Raw genomic sequence first — 15,076 nt, 5'->3', positions numbered from 1 at the left:
GTGTTTGAATGTGAAGCACGTGCCTGTGAGTGTAGATGTGTGCGAATAAATGCCTTAAAAACATCCTTACTTGAGGTTCTCATTAAGAGTTGTATTGTCCATCCAGACCCACACTTTCTCTTGCTTCTCATCTGTCAGTCCAATCCAGGGGCTGTGTTCATAAGGATCAATTCCCAGTGTTACAACTCTCTGTTTTATAAACTCCTATGGAGAAAACAACACAACGCTTCTCATCTGTCAGTCCATTCCAGGGGCTGTGTTCATAAGGATCAATTCCCAGTGTTACAACTCTCTGTTTTATAAACTCCTATGGAGAAAACAACACAACGCTTCTCATCTGTCAGTCCAATCCAGGGGCAGTGTTCATAAGGATCAATTCCCAGTGTTACAACTCTCTGTTTTATAAACTCCTATGGAGAAAACAACACAACGCTTCTCATCCTGATGAAAGCCTTGATGGCTGAACATTCATTTTTTATACTATTCTAAATAAACCATATTTTTAACTTGAAGAGTGAGAGCCCTGTATGTTTTCCACTCAAGTCAACCAATTGAGACCGACATGCAAAACACAGAGATACTAAAAGAAGGATGTATCCTAACTTGAAGTCTGCCCATTATGTGAGAGTCAAGTAGCAATAAATTACACTAAATGAGCAAAAGTATGTGAACACCTGCTCGTTAAACATCTAATTCCAAAATCATGGGCATTAATATGGACTTGGTCCTCCCTTTGCTTCTATAACAGCCTCCACTCTTCTGGGAAGGCTTTCCACTAGATGTTGGAACATTGCTGTGGGGACTTAATTCCATTAAGCCACAAGATCCTTATTGAGGTCAGGCACTGAGGTTGGGCGATTAGGCCTGGCTCGCAGTCGACATTCCTATTCATCCCAAAGGTGTTCGATGGGGTTGAGGTCAGGGCTCTGAGCAGGCCCGTCAAGTTCTTCCACACCGATCTCGACAAACCATTTCTGTACGGACATCGCTTTGTGCATGGGGGCATTGACATGCTGAAACAGGAACGGGCCCCAAACTGTAGCCACAAAGTTGGAAGCACAACATTGTTTAGAATGTCATTGTATTCTGTAGTTTTAAGATTTCCCTTCACTGGAACTGAGGGACCTAGCCCGAACCATGAAAAATAGCCCCAGATTTTACAGTTGGCACTATGCATTGGGACAGGTAGCGCTCTCCTGGCATCCACCAAACGCAGATTCGTCCAGACTGCTATGCGCTTCAACACTCTGCGGTCCCGTTCTGTGAGCTTGTGTGACCTACCACTTCGCGGCTGAGCCACTTCACAATAACAGCAGTCACAGTTGACCAGGGCAGCCGTAACAGGGCAAAAATGGAACTGACTTGTTGGAAAGGTGGCATCCTATGACGGTGCCACGTTGAAAGTCACTGAGCTCTTCAGTAAGGCCATTCAACTGCAACGTTTGTCTATGGAGGTTGCATGGCTGTGTAATAAATGTTATACACCTGTCAGCAACGGGTGTGGCTGAAATAGACTAATTGACCAACGTCAAAAGGTGTCCATGTACTTTTGTATATATAGTGTACTACACCTCCAATCTTACCTGCTCCTGCTGACTCTCTATGATGACCAGGTGTCCTCCGTCACGGATGCAGGCGTACTGACTCTGTTCCCAGGTCAGTTTGTCTTGAGAGAAGTAGTAACATGATCCATTGTGGAACTCCCAGCCAGGAGAACACAGCTGACTGGTATTACATCTCTTCTGATTCCCTAGAAGAGAGAAGAGATAACATCATTGAAATGTGATAACTTTCACTTCTATATCCTGTGATACATCTCTTCTGATTCCCTGGAAGAGAGAGAGGGGAGACAAGAACACACCAGAAGACAAGGAGACAAGAGACAATGAGATGCAATTTGTATTTGATGACTTACAGTACGACAGTATATACTATATTTATATGTATATCCAGGATATACAGTATAATACAGTAGAATATTCAGTACTACAGTATATCCTATATTTATATGTATATCCAGTAAATACAGCATAATAATATAAGTACAATATAATACAGTATAATATTCAGTACTACAATATATGGTATATTATAAATGTCCATGAGGCATCCACTTTTGTACTCTCATGCATGGGAGGAGGATAGAACTAACCTTGGATGGTTGCCAGGAGATCTTTGACCCTAGTAAGGTTGGCATTACAGTCTTGTAGCTCTGAGGATAACAGCTCTCTCTGGACTGAGAACAGAATAGATTGATATCTTATTAGAATATTTTTCCCATCTTAATCTTTTATTTTTATTGGCCAGTCTGAGATATGGCTCTTTCTTTGCAACTCTGCCTAGAAGGCCAGCATCCCGGAGTCGCCTCTTCACTGTTGATGTGTTTTGCGGGTACTATTTAATGAAGCTGACAGTTTAGGACTTGTGAGGCGTCTGTTTCTCAAACTAGACACTCTAATGTACTTGTCCTCTTGCTCAGTTGGGCACCGGGGCCTCCCACTCCTCTTTCTATCCTGGTTAGAGCCAGTTTGCGCTGTTCTGTGAAGGGAGTAGTACACAGCATTGTACGAGATCTTCGGTTTCTTGGCAATTTCTCGCATGGAATAGCCTTCATTTCTCTGAACAGGAATAGACTGACGAGTTTCAGAAGAAAGGGCTTTGTTTCTGGCCATTTTGAGGCTGTAATCGAACCCACAAAGGCTGATGCTCCAGATACTCAACAATTCTAAAGAAGGCAGGTTTTATTGCTTCTTTAATCAGGACAACAGTTTCAGCTGTGCTAACATAATTGCAAAAGGGTTTTCTAATGATCAACTAGACTTTTAAAATTATAAACTTGGACTAACTAACACAACGTGCCATTGGAACACAGGAGTGATGGTTGCTGACAATGGGCCTCTGTACGCCTATATAGATATTCCATAAAAAATCTTTCATTTCCAGCTACAATAGTCATTTACAAAATTAACAATGTCTACACTGTATTTCTGATCAATTTGATGTTATTTTAATGGACAAAAAAGTTGCTTTTCTTTTAAAAACAAGGACATTTCTAAGTGACCCCAAACTTTTGAACGGTAGTGTATATATTATTTAAAATATGTACAGTACCAGTCAAATGTTTGGACACACCTACTCATTCAAGGGTTTTTCATACATTTTTACTATATTCTACATTGTAGAATAATAGTAAAGACATTAAAACTATGAAAAAACACATATGGAATCAGGTAGTAACAAAAAAGTGTTTGTAACGATCGTCGTCATATTCCTCCTCCTCGGATGAGGAGGAGCATGGATCAGACCAACACGCAGCGTTGTATGATGACATAATGATTTATTAGACACAACGACGAAACACAAAATAACACTTTAGAAATACAAAATAACAAAACGAACTAAACAGACCTAAACTTACGAACTTACATGAAACGAAGAACACACGAACAGACAAACCGAAACAGTCCCGTGTGGTAACATGTACTGACACGGAAGACAACCACCCACAACAAACAATGTGAAACAACCTACCTTAATATGACTCTCAATCAGAGGAAACGCCAAACACCTGCCTCTAATTGAGAGCCATACCAGGCAACCCATTAACCCAACATAGAAAACACATAACATAGACTACCCACCCAAACTCACGCCCTGACCAATTAAACACATACCAAACAACAGAAAACAGGTCAGGAACGTGACAGAACCCCCCCCTCAAGGTGCGAACTCCGGGCGCACCCCTACAACTCAAGGGGAGGGTCTGGGTGGGCATCTGTCCGCGGTGGCGGCTCCGGCGGTGGACGAGGACACCACTCCACCACTGTCTTTGTCCCTTTCCTTCGCGTCCTTTGAGTGGTGACCCTCGCCCCCGACCATGGTCCAGGAACCTTCACTAAGGCCCCTCCTACATAGAGGAGACAGCTCAGGACAGAGAGGTAGCTCAGGACAGAGAGGTAGCTCCGGACAGAGAGGTAGCTCCGGACAGAGAGGTAGCTCCGGACAGAGAGGTAGCTTAGGACAGAGGGACAACTCTGTACTAATGGCAGCTCCGGACTGGAGGGCAGCTCCGGACTGGAGGGCAGCTCCGGACTGGAGGGCAGCTCCGGACTGGAGGGCAGCTCCGGACTGGAGGGCAGCTCATGACTGGAGGGCAGCTCATGACTGGAAGGCAGCTCATGACTGGAGGGCAGCTCATGACTGGAGGGCAGCTCATGACTGGAGGGCAGCTCATGACTGGAGGGCAGCTCATGACTGGAGGGCAGCTCATGACTGTCTGGCGGTTCTGGCAGCTCCTGACTTTCTGGCGGTTCTGGCAGCTCCTGACTTTCTGGCGGCTCTGGCAGCTCCTGACTGGCTGGCGGCTCTGGCAGCTCCTGACTGGCTGGCGGCTCTGGCAGCTCCTGACTGGCTGGCGGCTCTGGCAGCTCCTGACTGGCTGGCGGCTCTGGCAGCTCCTGACTGGCTGGCGGCTCTGGCAGCTCCTGACTGGCTGGCGGCTCTGGCAGCTCCTGACTGGCTGGCGGCTCTGGCAGCTCCTGACTGGCTGGCGGCTCTGGCAGCTCCTGACTGACGGATGGCTCAGAAGGCGCTGGGCAGACGGATGGCTCAGAAGGCGCTGGGCAGACGGATGGCTCAGAAGGCGCTGGGCAGACGGCCGACTCTGACCCGCTGAGGCGCACAGTAGGCCTGGTGCGTGGTGCCGGCACTGGTGGTACCGGGCTGAGGTCACGCACCTCAGGGCGAGTGCGGGGAGAAGGAACAGTGCGTACAGGGCTCTGAGGACGCACCTGAGGCTTGATGCGTGGTGCCGAAACTGGAGGCACTGAGCTTGAGACACGCAACACAGGGAGAGTGCGTGGAGGAGGAACAGGGCTCTGGAGACGCACTGGAAGCCTGGTGCGTGGTGTAGGCACTGGTGGTACTGAGCTGGGGTGGGAAGGTGGCGCCGGATATACCGGACCGTGCAGGCGTACTGGCTCCTTTGAGCACTGAGCCTGCCCAACCTTACCTGGTTGCATGCTCCCCGTAGCCCGTCCAGTGCGGGGAGGTGGAATAACCCGCACTGGGCTGTGTTGGCGAACCGGGGACACCATGCGTATGGCTGGTGCCATGTACACCGGCCCGAGGAGACGTACTGGAGGCCAGATATGTTGAGCCGGATTCATGGCACTTGGCTCAATGCTCACTCTAGCCCGGCTAGTGCGGGGAGGTGGAATAACCCGCACCGGGCTATGAACACGTACAGGAGACACCATGCGCTCTACTGCGTAACACGGTGTCTGCCCGTACTCTCGCTCTCCACGGTAAGCCCGGGAAGTTGGCGCAGGTCTCCTACCTGACTTCGCCACACTACCCTTTAGCCTCCCCCCCAAGAAATGTTTGGGTCGTACTTGCGGGCTTCCAGCCTTGCTTCCGTGCTGCCTCCTCATATCGTCGCCTCTCCGCTTTAGATGCCTCCAGCTCCGCCTTGGGACGGCGACACTACTCTGGCTCTGCCCAGGGTCCTTCTCCGTCCAGAATCTCTTCCCATGTCCAATCCTCCTTGACCCACTGCTGCTGTCGTTGCTGTCCGTTAACCCGCTGCTTGATCTGGGTTTGGTGGGTGGTTCTGTAACGATCGTCGTCATATTCCTCCTCCTCGGATGAGGAGGAGCATGGATCAGACCAACACGCAGCGTTGTATGATGACATAATGATTTATTAGACACAACGACGAAACACGAAATAACACTTTAGAAATACAAAATAACAAAACGAACTAAACAGACCTAAACTTACGAACTTACATGAAACGAAGAACACACGAACAGGAACAGACAAACCGAAACAGTCCCGTGTGGTAACATGTACTGACACGGAAGGCAACCACCCACAACAAACAATGTGAAACAACCTACCTTAATATGACTCTCAATCAGAGGAAACGCCAAACACCTGCCTCTAATTGAGAGCCATACCAGGCAACCCAAAACCAACATAGAAAACACATAACATAGACTACCCACCCAAACTCACGCCCTGACCAATTAAACACATACCAAACAACAGAAAACAGGTCAGGAACGTGACAGTGTTAATCGAATCAAAATATATACATATATTTTTTGAATATATTTTCCTTTATTATAAAATAACTGTTGAATTAAGGCCATAATACAAAGGTATGTCTTTGACGAACAAAACATTTGAAGTACAAAATTGTCACGCCTGCCCCCGCTCCCTGGTGCTCAAAGGCGTCAGGCTCCCCAGCATTACGCACTCCTGCCACCATCAGTACGAACACCTGCCTTTCCCCGTCACGCGCATCAACGTGTTATTGGACTCACCTGGACTCAATCACATGTTTATTACCTCCCCTATATTTGTCATTTCCCCATCTCTGTTCCCCGCTGCTGCATTGATTGTCGTTATGTATCTGTGTGCTGACGCTGTTTCTGTCTTGCTCTTTGTCTGTTCCTAATTAAATGTCAACTCCCCGTACCTGCTGCTCGTCTCCAGCGTCGGTCCTTACACAAAATGACTTTCCAATACACTTCACCACTGATATGACTAGGTTTCCATTAGGGCCAGAAGTCTTTCCTAGTCAAGTAAACCCCCTCTGCTTCTCATACACATTACAATGGTAGCATATACAATATTCAAATAATATGTTTTGGGGAAGCAATACTACTGTAAATGTAATCCTAACCTTGATAACATGGAACTTTGTACTGAAATGAGAAGTTTGAGTTAAATTGGGTTCAACTTCCACTTTTAAACTTCACATTAATAATTCATGAATATATGATATGAATAGGAGAACAGCAGCCAGTCAGTCCCATGTCAGTTGAGTCCTGTTCTAGACTACCTACCTGTTATGATGAGGGTCTCATTCTGTAGTCTCTTATAGCTGTCTTGTAGTTCAGTTGAGTCCTGTTCTATACCTACCTGTTATGATGAGGGTCTCATTCTGTAGTCTCTTATAGCTGTCTTGTAGTTCAGTTGAGTCTTGTTCTAGACTACCTACCTGTTATGATGAGGGTCTCATTCTGTAGTCTCTTATAGCTGTCTTGTAGTTCAGTTGAGTCCTGTTCTAGACTACCTACCTGTTATGATGAGGGTCTCATTCTGTAGTCTCTTATAGCTGTCTTGTAGTTCAGTTGAGTCCTGTTCTAGACTACCTACCTGTTATGATGTGGGTCTCATTCTGTAGTCTCTTATAGCTGTCTTGTAGTTCAGTTGAGTCCTGTTCTAGACTACCTACCTGTTATGATGAGGGTCTCATTCTGTAGTCTCTTATAGCTGTCTTGTAGTTCAGTTGAGTCCTGTTCTAGACTACCTACCTGTTATGATGAGGGTCTCATTCTGTAGTCTCTTATAGCTGTCTTGTAGTTCAGTTGAGTCCTGTTCTAGACTACCTACCTGTTATGATGAGGGTCTCATTCTGTAGTCTCTTATAGCTGTCTTGTAGTTCAGTTGAGTCCTGTTCTAGACTACCTACCTGTTATGATGAGGGTCTCATTCTGTAGTCTCTTATAGCTGTCTTGTAGTTCAGTTGAGTCCTGTTCTAGACTACCTACCTGTTATGATGAGGGTCTCATTCTGTAGTCTCTTATAGCTGTCTTGTAGTTCAGTTGAGTCCTGTTCTAGACTACCTACCTGTTATGATGAGGGTCTCATTCTGTAGTCTCTTATAGCTGTCTTGTAGTTCAGTTGAGTCCTGTTCTAGACTACCTACCTGTTATGATGAGGGTCTCATTCTGTAGTCTCTTATAGCTGTCTTGTAGTTCAGTTGAGTCCTGTTCTAGACTACCTACCTGTTATGATGAGGGTCTCATTCTGTAGTCTCTTATAGCTGTCTTGTAGTTCAGTTGAGTCGTGTTCTAGACTACCTACCTGTTATGATGAGGGTCTCATTCTGTAGTCTCTTATAGCTGTCTTGTAGTTCAGTTGAGTCCTGTTCTAGACTACCTACCTGTTATGATGAGGGTCTCATTCTGTAGTCTCTTATAGCTGTCTTGTAGTTCAGTTGAGTCCTGTTCTAGACTACCTACCTGTTATGATGAGGGTCTCATTCTGTAGTCTCTTATAGCTGTCTTGTAGTTCAGTTGAGTCCTGTTCTAGACTACCTACCTGTTATGATGAGGGTCTCATTCTGTAGTCTCTTATAGCTGTCTTGTAGTTCAGTTGAGTCCTGTTCTAGACTACCTACCTGTTATGATGTGGGTCTCATTCTGTAGTCTCTTATAGCTGTCTTGTAGTTCAGTTGAGTCCTGTTCTAGACTACCTACCTGTTATGATGAGGGTCTCATTCTGTAGTCTCTTATAGCTGTCTTGTAGTTCAGTTGAGTCCTGCTCTATACTACCTACCTGTTATGATGAGGGTCTTATTCTGTAGTCTCTTATAGCTATCTTGCAGGTCATGCAGTTTCCCTGTTATGAAAGAGCAAATAATATGGAGGAATAACATTAATTTATTTACATATCTAACCATAAAGTAAGTAAGTAAACCTTGTCCAATCTAGAATTACCTATTATCTAACCATAGTCCTATTTAAATGAAACATTATTTTATTTATCTATTACAGTGAAACTGCAGTATTTTAATCTGAGTCAGTCCTCCATTGACAAACTGCATGTTAATGATTTATATGAAGGATTCTCTGCAATATTTCTATAAGGGGTTGATCATGGTGAAGATCTCTGGATCATTGATTTTCTCACCTGTTAGATTCTCTTTCATCTGGGCAAAGAGGGCCCCCTCAGCTTGAAGATTAGTCATGTTGGAAGCATCTGGAACAGAGACAATGAGACAAGATGGAGGGTTGTGGTTTTTCTCTGGTGTTTGTCACTATCGAACCCACCTGAAATGTACTGGTCTGGGCTGGAATGGATATTTTCTTTGCACATTGTCCTTTTCAGCAGAGTTCCAGACCAGCAACTATGGTGGATGCATAACCAGTCCAGCTCAGCTCAGTAGTGTAAAAGGGTTCAGTAGTGTAAAAGGGTTCAGTAGTGTAAAAGGGTTCAGTAGTGTAAAAGAGTTCAGTAATGTAAAAGGGTTCAGTAGTGTAAAAAGGTTCAGTAGTGTAAAATGGTTCAGTAGTGTAAAAGGGTTCAGTAATGTAAAAGGGTTCAGTAGTGTAAAAGGGTTCAGAGTGTAAAAAGGTTCAGTAGTGTAAAAAGGTTCAGTAGTGTAAAAGAGTTCAGTAGTGTAAAAGGGTTCAGTAGTGTAAAAGGGTTCAGTAGTGTAAAAGGGTTCAGTAGTGTAAAAGAGTTCAGTAATGTAAAAGGGTTCAGTAGTGTAAAATGGTTCAGTAGTGTAAAAGGGTTCAGTAATGTAAAAGGGTTCAGTAGTGTAAAAGGGTTCAGAGTGTAAAAAGGTTCAGTAGTGTAAAAAGGTTCAGTAGTGTAAAAGAGTTCAGTAGTGTAAAAGAGTTCAGTAGTGTAAAAGGGTTCAGCAGTGTAAAAGGGTTCAGCAGTATAAAATGGTTCAGCAGTGTAAAAGGGTTCAGTAGTGTAAAAGGGTTCAGCAGTGTAAAAGGGTTCAATAGTGTAAAAGGGTTCAGCAGTGTAAAAGGGTTCAGTAGTGTAAAAGGGTTCATTAGTGTAAAAGGGTTCAGCAGTGTAAAAGGGTTCAGCAGTATAAAATGGTTCAGCAGTGTAAAAGGGTTCAGTAGTGTAAAAGGGTTCAGCAGTGTAAAAGGGTTCAATAGTGTAAAAGGGTTCAGCAGTGTAAAAGGGTTCAGTAGTGTAAAAGGGTTCATTAGTGTAAAAGGGTTCAGCAGTGTAAAAGGGTTCAATAGTGTAAAAGTGTTCAGCAGTGTAAAAGGGTTCAGTAGTGTAAAAGGGTTCAGTAGTGTAGAAGGGTTCAGTAGTGTAAAAGGGTTCAGTAGTGTAAAAGGGTTCAGTAGTGTACAAGGGTTCAGCAGTGTAAAAGGGTTCAGTAGTGTAAAAGGGTTCAGTAGTGTAAAAGGGTTCAGCAGTGTAAAAGGGTTCAATAGTGTAAAAGGGTTCAGCAGTGTAAAAGGGTTCAATAGTGTAAAAGGGTTCAGTAGTGTAAAAGGGTTCAGCAGTGTAAAAGGGTTCAGCAGTGTAAAAGGGTTCAGTAGTGTAAAAGGGTTCAGTAGTGTAAAAGGGTTCAGCAGTGTAAAAGGGTTCAGTAGTGTAAAATGGTTCAGTAGTGTAAAAGGGTTCAGTAGTGGAAAAGGGTTCAGTAGTGGAAAAGGGTTCAGTAGTGGAAAAGGGTTCAGTAGTGTAAAAGGGTTCAGCAGTGTAAAAGGGTTCAGTAGTGTAAAAGGGTTCAGTAGTGTAAAAGGGTTCAGTAGTGTAAAAGGGTTCAGTAGTGTAAAAGGGTTCAGTAGTGTAAAAGGGTTCAGTAGTGTAAAAGGGTTCAGTAGTGTAAAAGGGTTCAGTAGTGTACAAGGGTCAGGGATCAGTATAATGGTTCTATACTCACAGAGGACTCCCAGAGTGATAGCCAGGCCCAGCAGTAGAACACAGAGACACACCAGGGTCACCACGGGAACTCTCCCAGACCCTCCCTCAGGGATTGTAGCCTTTGACCCCACTAGGGGAGTGGGGTCACTATTGCCAGGGTCCCTTCCTGTAAAAGGAGTGGGTGTCAGAGGTTAAAAGGTCGAAAGGTTTGTTAGATTTGGGGTAAACTTTGAACATTGAGGCATTAAAGACATGATAGATCAGACACATAGTGTATAAGGAGTGAAAGAAACTGGGTTTTATGTCAGGAGGTAGTGGGTCTCTGTAGAAAGACAGACGGCTTTGGAATGTGTTGGGTGGACGTGAGGAGATCACAGGATTGCTATAGGGGAAGCGGATGGACATCTGTAGATTAGGCGAAGGAGGGGTTGAGGTCAGGATGTCAGGTCAGATCGCTTGAAGGAAATAAGGGTTTATTATCCCAGTACCCTCTTCCCGTGGAACCATAAAATGTAAGGATTAGAGAAGGAGGAGTGTCCGAAGTGGAGTATATCTACTTGGGATGGTGAGAACATGTTTTTGTCTGAATTACAGCTGTAACGAACCTTTGGGAAGAATTTAACTTGGTTAAAGCTTCTCTAGTGTCCGTGAGTTATTTACTCTGAACAATTAGAACCTAACAGGTTAAATAAGGGGTACTTAATGTAACCCTTAGCTAACTGTAACACACACACACCTCACCTTTCCCAGGATCCTCCTGCTCACTAGCTCTACCTCCTGGTCTTCTAACCTCAGAGTATGTGACATCTTCTTCACGTTCGGCTACTCCTATGGTTACAGAGAGATGAAGAAAGAGATGGTGCATTTTTTTCACTTATTTTATATATATTGCACCCCATGTGTGATTATATTACTTCACTAAAACTAACCTCATGGTGATGACCACCTATTAGAATTGTACCATTCTAGTTTTTCTCTCACAATCTACTATCTCAACATTCTGTTAAAATTGTACCATTCTAGTTCCTCTCTCACAATCCACTGTCTCAACATTCTGTTAGAATTGTACCATTCTAGTTCCTCTCTCACAACCCACTATCTCAACATTCTGTTAGAATTGTACCATTCTAGTTCCTCTCTCACAACCCACTATCTCAACATTCTGTTAGAATTGTACCATTCTAGTTCCTCTCTCACAACCCACTATCTCAACATTCTGTTAGAATTGTACCATTCTAGTTTCTCTCACAATCCACTATCTCAACATTCTGTTAGAATTGTACCATTCTAGTTCCTCTCTCACAACCCACTATCTCAACATTCTGTTAGAATTGTACCATTCTAGTTCCTCTCTCACAACCCACTATCTCAACATTCTGTTAGAATTGTACCATTCTAGTTTCTCTCACAATCCACTATCTCAACATTCTGTTAGAATTGTACCATTCTAGTTCCTCTCTCACAACCCACTGTCTCAACATTATATTAGAAACGTATCGGTCTACACAGAACAAATGTAAAGTGTTGGTCCCATGTTTCATGAGCTGAAATAAAAGATCCCAGAAATGTTCCATACACACAAAAAGCTTATTGCTATCAAAGTTTGTGCACAAAATTACATCGCTGTTAGTGAGCATTTCTACTTTGCAAAGATAATCCATCCACCTGACAGGTGTGGCATATCAAGAAGCGGATTAAAAAGCATGATGATTACACAAGTGCAGGGGACAATAAAAGGCCACTCTAAAATGTGCAGTTTTGTCATCCATCATGCAATTGGAGCATGCAATTGGAATTCTGACTGCAGGAATGACACCAGAGCTGTTGCCAGAGAATTCAATGTTCATCGCTGCCATAAGCCGCCTCCAATGTCGTTTTAGAGAATTTTGCAACCAGACTCACAACCGCAGACCATGCGTATGGCGTTGTGTGGGCAAGCAGTTTGCTAATGTCAACATGTCAACAACAGAGTGCCCCGTGTTGGTGGAGGAGTTATGGTATGAGCAGGAATAAGCTACGGACAACGAACACAACTACATTTTATTGATTAGCCATTTGAATGTACAAAAATACCATAACGAGATCCTGAGGCCAATTGTGAGGCCCATTTTTTTTTAGATACAGATACAAACAGATGCATATCTGCATTCCCAGTCATGTGGAATCCGTAGATTTGAGTGTAATGAATTGATTTCGATTGACTGATTTCCTCATATTAACTGTAACTAAGTAAACTCTTTTAAATTGTTGCATGTTGCATTTATATGTTTGTTCAGTATAGTTCCTCTCTCACAATCAACTATATCAACATTCTTTTAGAAATATACCAGTATACTTCCTCTCTCACAATCAACTATCTCAACATTCTATTAGAAAGATACCGTTCTCATTCCTCTCTCACAATCCACTATCTCAATATTATTTTAGAAATATACCATTCTAGTACCTCTCTTACAATCCACTATATCAACATTCTGTTAGAAATATACCATTCTAGTTTCTCTCTCACAATCCACTATCTCAACATTCTATTAGAAAGATACCGTTCTCATTCCTCTCTCACAATCCACTATATCAACATTCTGTTAGAAATATACCATTCTAGTTTCTCTCTTACAATCCACTATATCAACATTCCATTGAGCTCTACTAGGTTACAGTATCTTGACTGGAAGGTCCAACATGCAAATCACTTTATTAGCTGTTAGGGTAACTAACCAAATAATACAATGTCTAATATTCTAATTCAACATGTCTGAAGAAAAGCGGACATTGTTTTGAGAAATGAGGAAACACTTTTGGCCATAAACCAAATGTTACAGGTTGATGCTCTGTCTGTCTGTCTGTCTGTCTGTCTGTCTGTCTGTCTGTCTGTCTGTCTGTCTGTCTGTCTGTCTGTCTGTCTGTCTGTCTGTCTGTCTGTCTGTCTGTCTGTCTGTCTGTCTGTCTGTCTGTCTGTCTGTCTGTCTGTCTGTCTGTCTGTCTGTCTGTCTGTCTGTCTGTCTGTCTGTCTGTCTGTCTGTCTGTCTGTCTGTCTGTCTGTCTGTCTGTCTGTCTGTCTGTCTGTCTGTCTGTCTGTCTGTCTGTCTGTCTGTCTGTCTGTCTGTCTGTCTGTCTGTCTGTCTGTCTGTCTGTCTGTCTGTCTGTCTGTCTGTCTGTCTGTCTGTCTGTCTGTCTGTCTGTCTGTCTGTCTGTCTGTCTGTCTGTCTGTCTGTCTGTCTGTCTGTCTGTCTGTCTGTCTGTCTGTCTGTCTGTCTGTCTGTCTGTCTGTCTGTCTGTCTGTCTGTCTGTCTGTCTGTCTGTAAGATGGTTGACAGTGTGAAATCCAACAGATATGTCCAGAGTGTGACGAGTAACAACTCATTTAGATGGAACTTTCATCTTCTTATGCCCTTTATATTGCACTAATACTGTACATATCCTTCAAAATAGAATTCTATATGGAGAACCATTGTTGAGGCCGTGTGGAATGTATTCAAAAGGAAACGAACATGTCTGAAAGTCATAAATAAAACACAAACATTGCACAATACAACATTTTGCTATAGTACATTCTAAATAGATGCCCAGTGACTCATACAATACCACACGTTAAACATATTGTACTATTTCATATTAAAAGGAAAGTTACAAATACATTTCAGAAAAGCTCATTATGATCCCAACCAAGATACGGTCTTCTTTTCCCTATATCCCCTGGGTTTACACAGTGTTCGTGACACAACCACACAGTAAATCATCATCACTATAATTATAAATCCAGTTAACAACAGTCTATGCAGCCTTCTTCTGTTACTAAGTCCTTGTTGAATTATGACATCTCCACCCTCGCCCCACAAAGTGATGAAATGTTGTGTTGTAAACTTATGCTTGAAAACTAATAAAACAATATAAATGAGCGAGAACTCACCATTAGAAGCTTCACTTTCTGCTCCAGTATCTTGGTTCTGATGCCGAGTGAATGTAACATCGGAGTAGATGATTTCACCAGACATCATCACTGCTCTAAGTTCTCTTTCAGAGTGGAGACCAGAAGAGGAAGAAGGCCCTCAACACACACACTCACTCATTTAAATCCCATAAACACTCAAAAACTCAACCACACACACACTAGCAGTACACAAACACAACTGTTACGAAATACACACACACACACATGTTCACACACACACACACACACATGTACGCACGAATGCCCGCAGACACACACTCCCTCACTCACTCACTCACTCACTCACTCACTCACTCACTCACTCACTCACTCACTCACTCACTCACTCACTCACTCACTCACTCACTCACTCACTCACTCACTCACTCACTCACTCACTCACTCACTCACTCACACACTCACACACTCACACACTCACACACTCACTCACACACTCACTCACACACTCACTCACACACTCACTCACACACTCACTCACACACTCACTCACACACTCACTCACACACTCACTCACACACTCACTCACACACTCACTCACACACTCACTCACTCACTCACTCACTCACTCACTCACTCACACACTCACTCACTCACTCACTCACTCACTCACTCACTCACTCACTCACTCACTCATACACTCACTCACTCACACACTCACACACTCACCCGTCCCAGGAGAATGATGAGGAACTGCAGTGGGGT

At 43.6% G+C, this 15,076-nt stretch overlaps 1 protein-coding gene across 1 annotated transcript; it reads right to left on the bottom strand.

The window, feature by feature from the left end:
- Positions 1–269: 269 nt before the first annotated feature.
- On the bottom strand, positions 270–14,789 carry LOC139561582 (asialoglycoprotein receptor 2-like). Its single transcript, XM_071378805.1, has 8 exons — positions 14,333–14,789; positions 11,164–11,250; positions 10,442–10,588; positions 8,707–8,775; positions 8,353–8,415; positions 2,153–2,236; positions 1,584–1,750; positions 270–410 (listed from the first exon to the last, which is right to left on the bottom strand). The coding sequence occupies exons 1-8, from the start codon at positions 14,418–14,420 to the stop codon at positions 270–272; spliced, it is 846 nt and encodes a 281-aa protein (XP_071234906.1). The 5' UTR covers positions 14,421–14,789.
- Between the last annotated feature and the right edge of the window lie 287 nt (positions 14,790–15,076).

This window comes from Salvelinus alpinus, chromosome 31, assembly GCF_045679555.1.
Source record: "Salvelinus alpinus chromosome 31, SLU_Salpinus.1, whole genome shotgun sequence".
NCBI lineage: Eukaryota > Metazoa > Chordata > Actinopteri > Salmoniformes > Salmonidae > Salvelinus > Salvelinus alpinus.
This window is presented reverse-complemented; position numbering and strand designations above follow the sequence as displayed.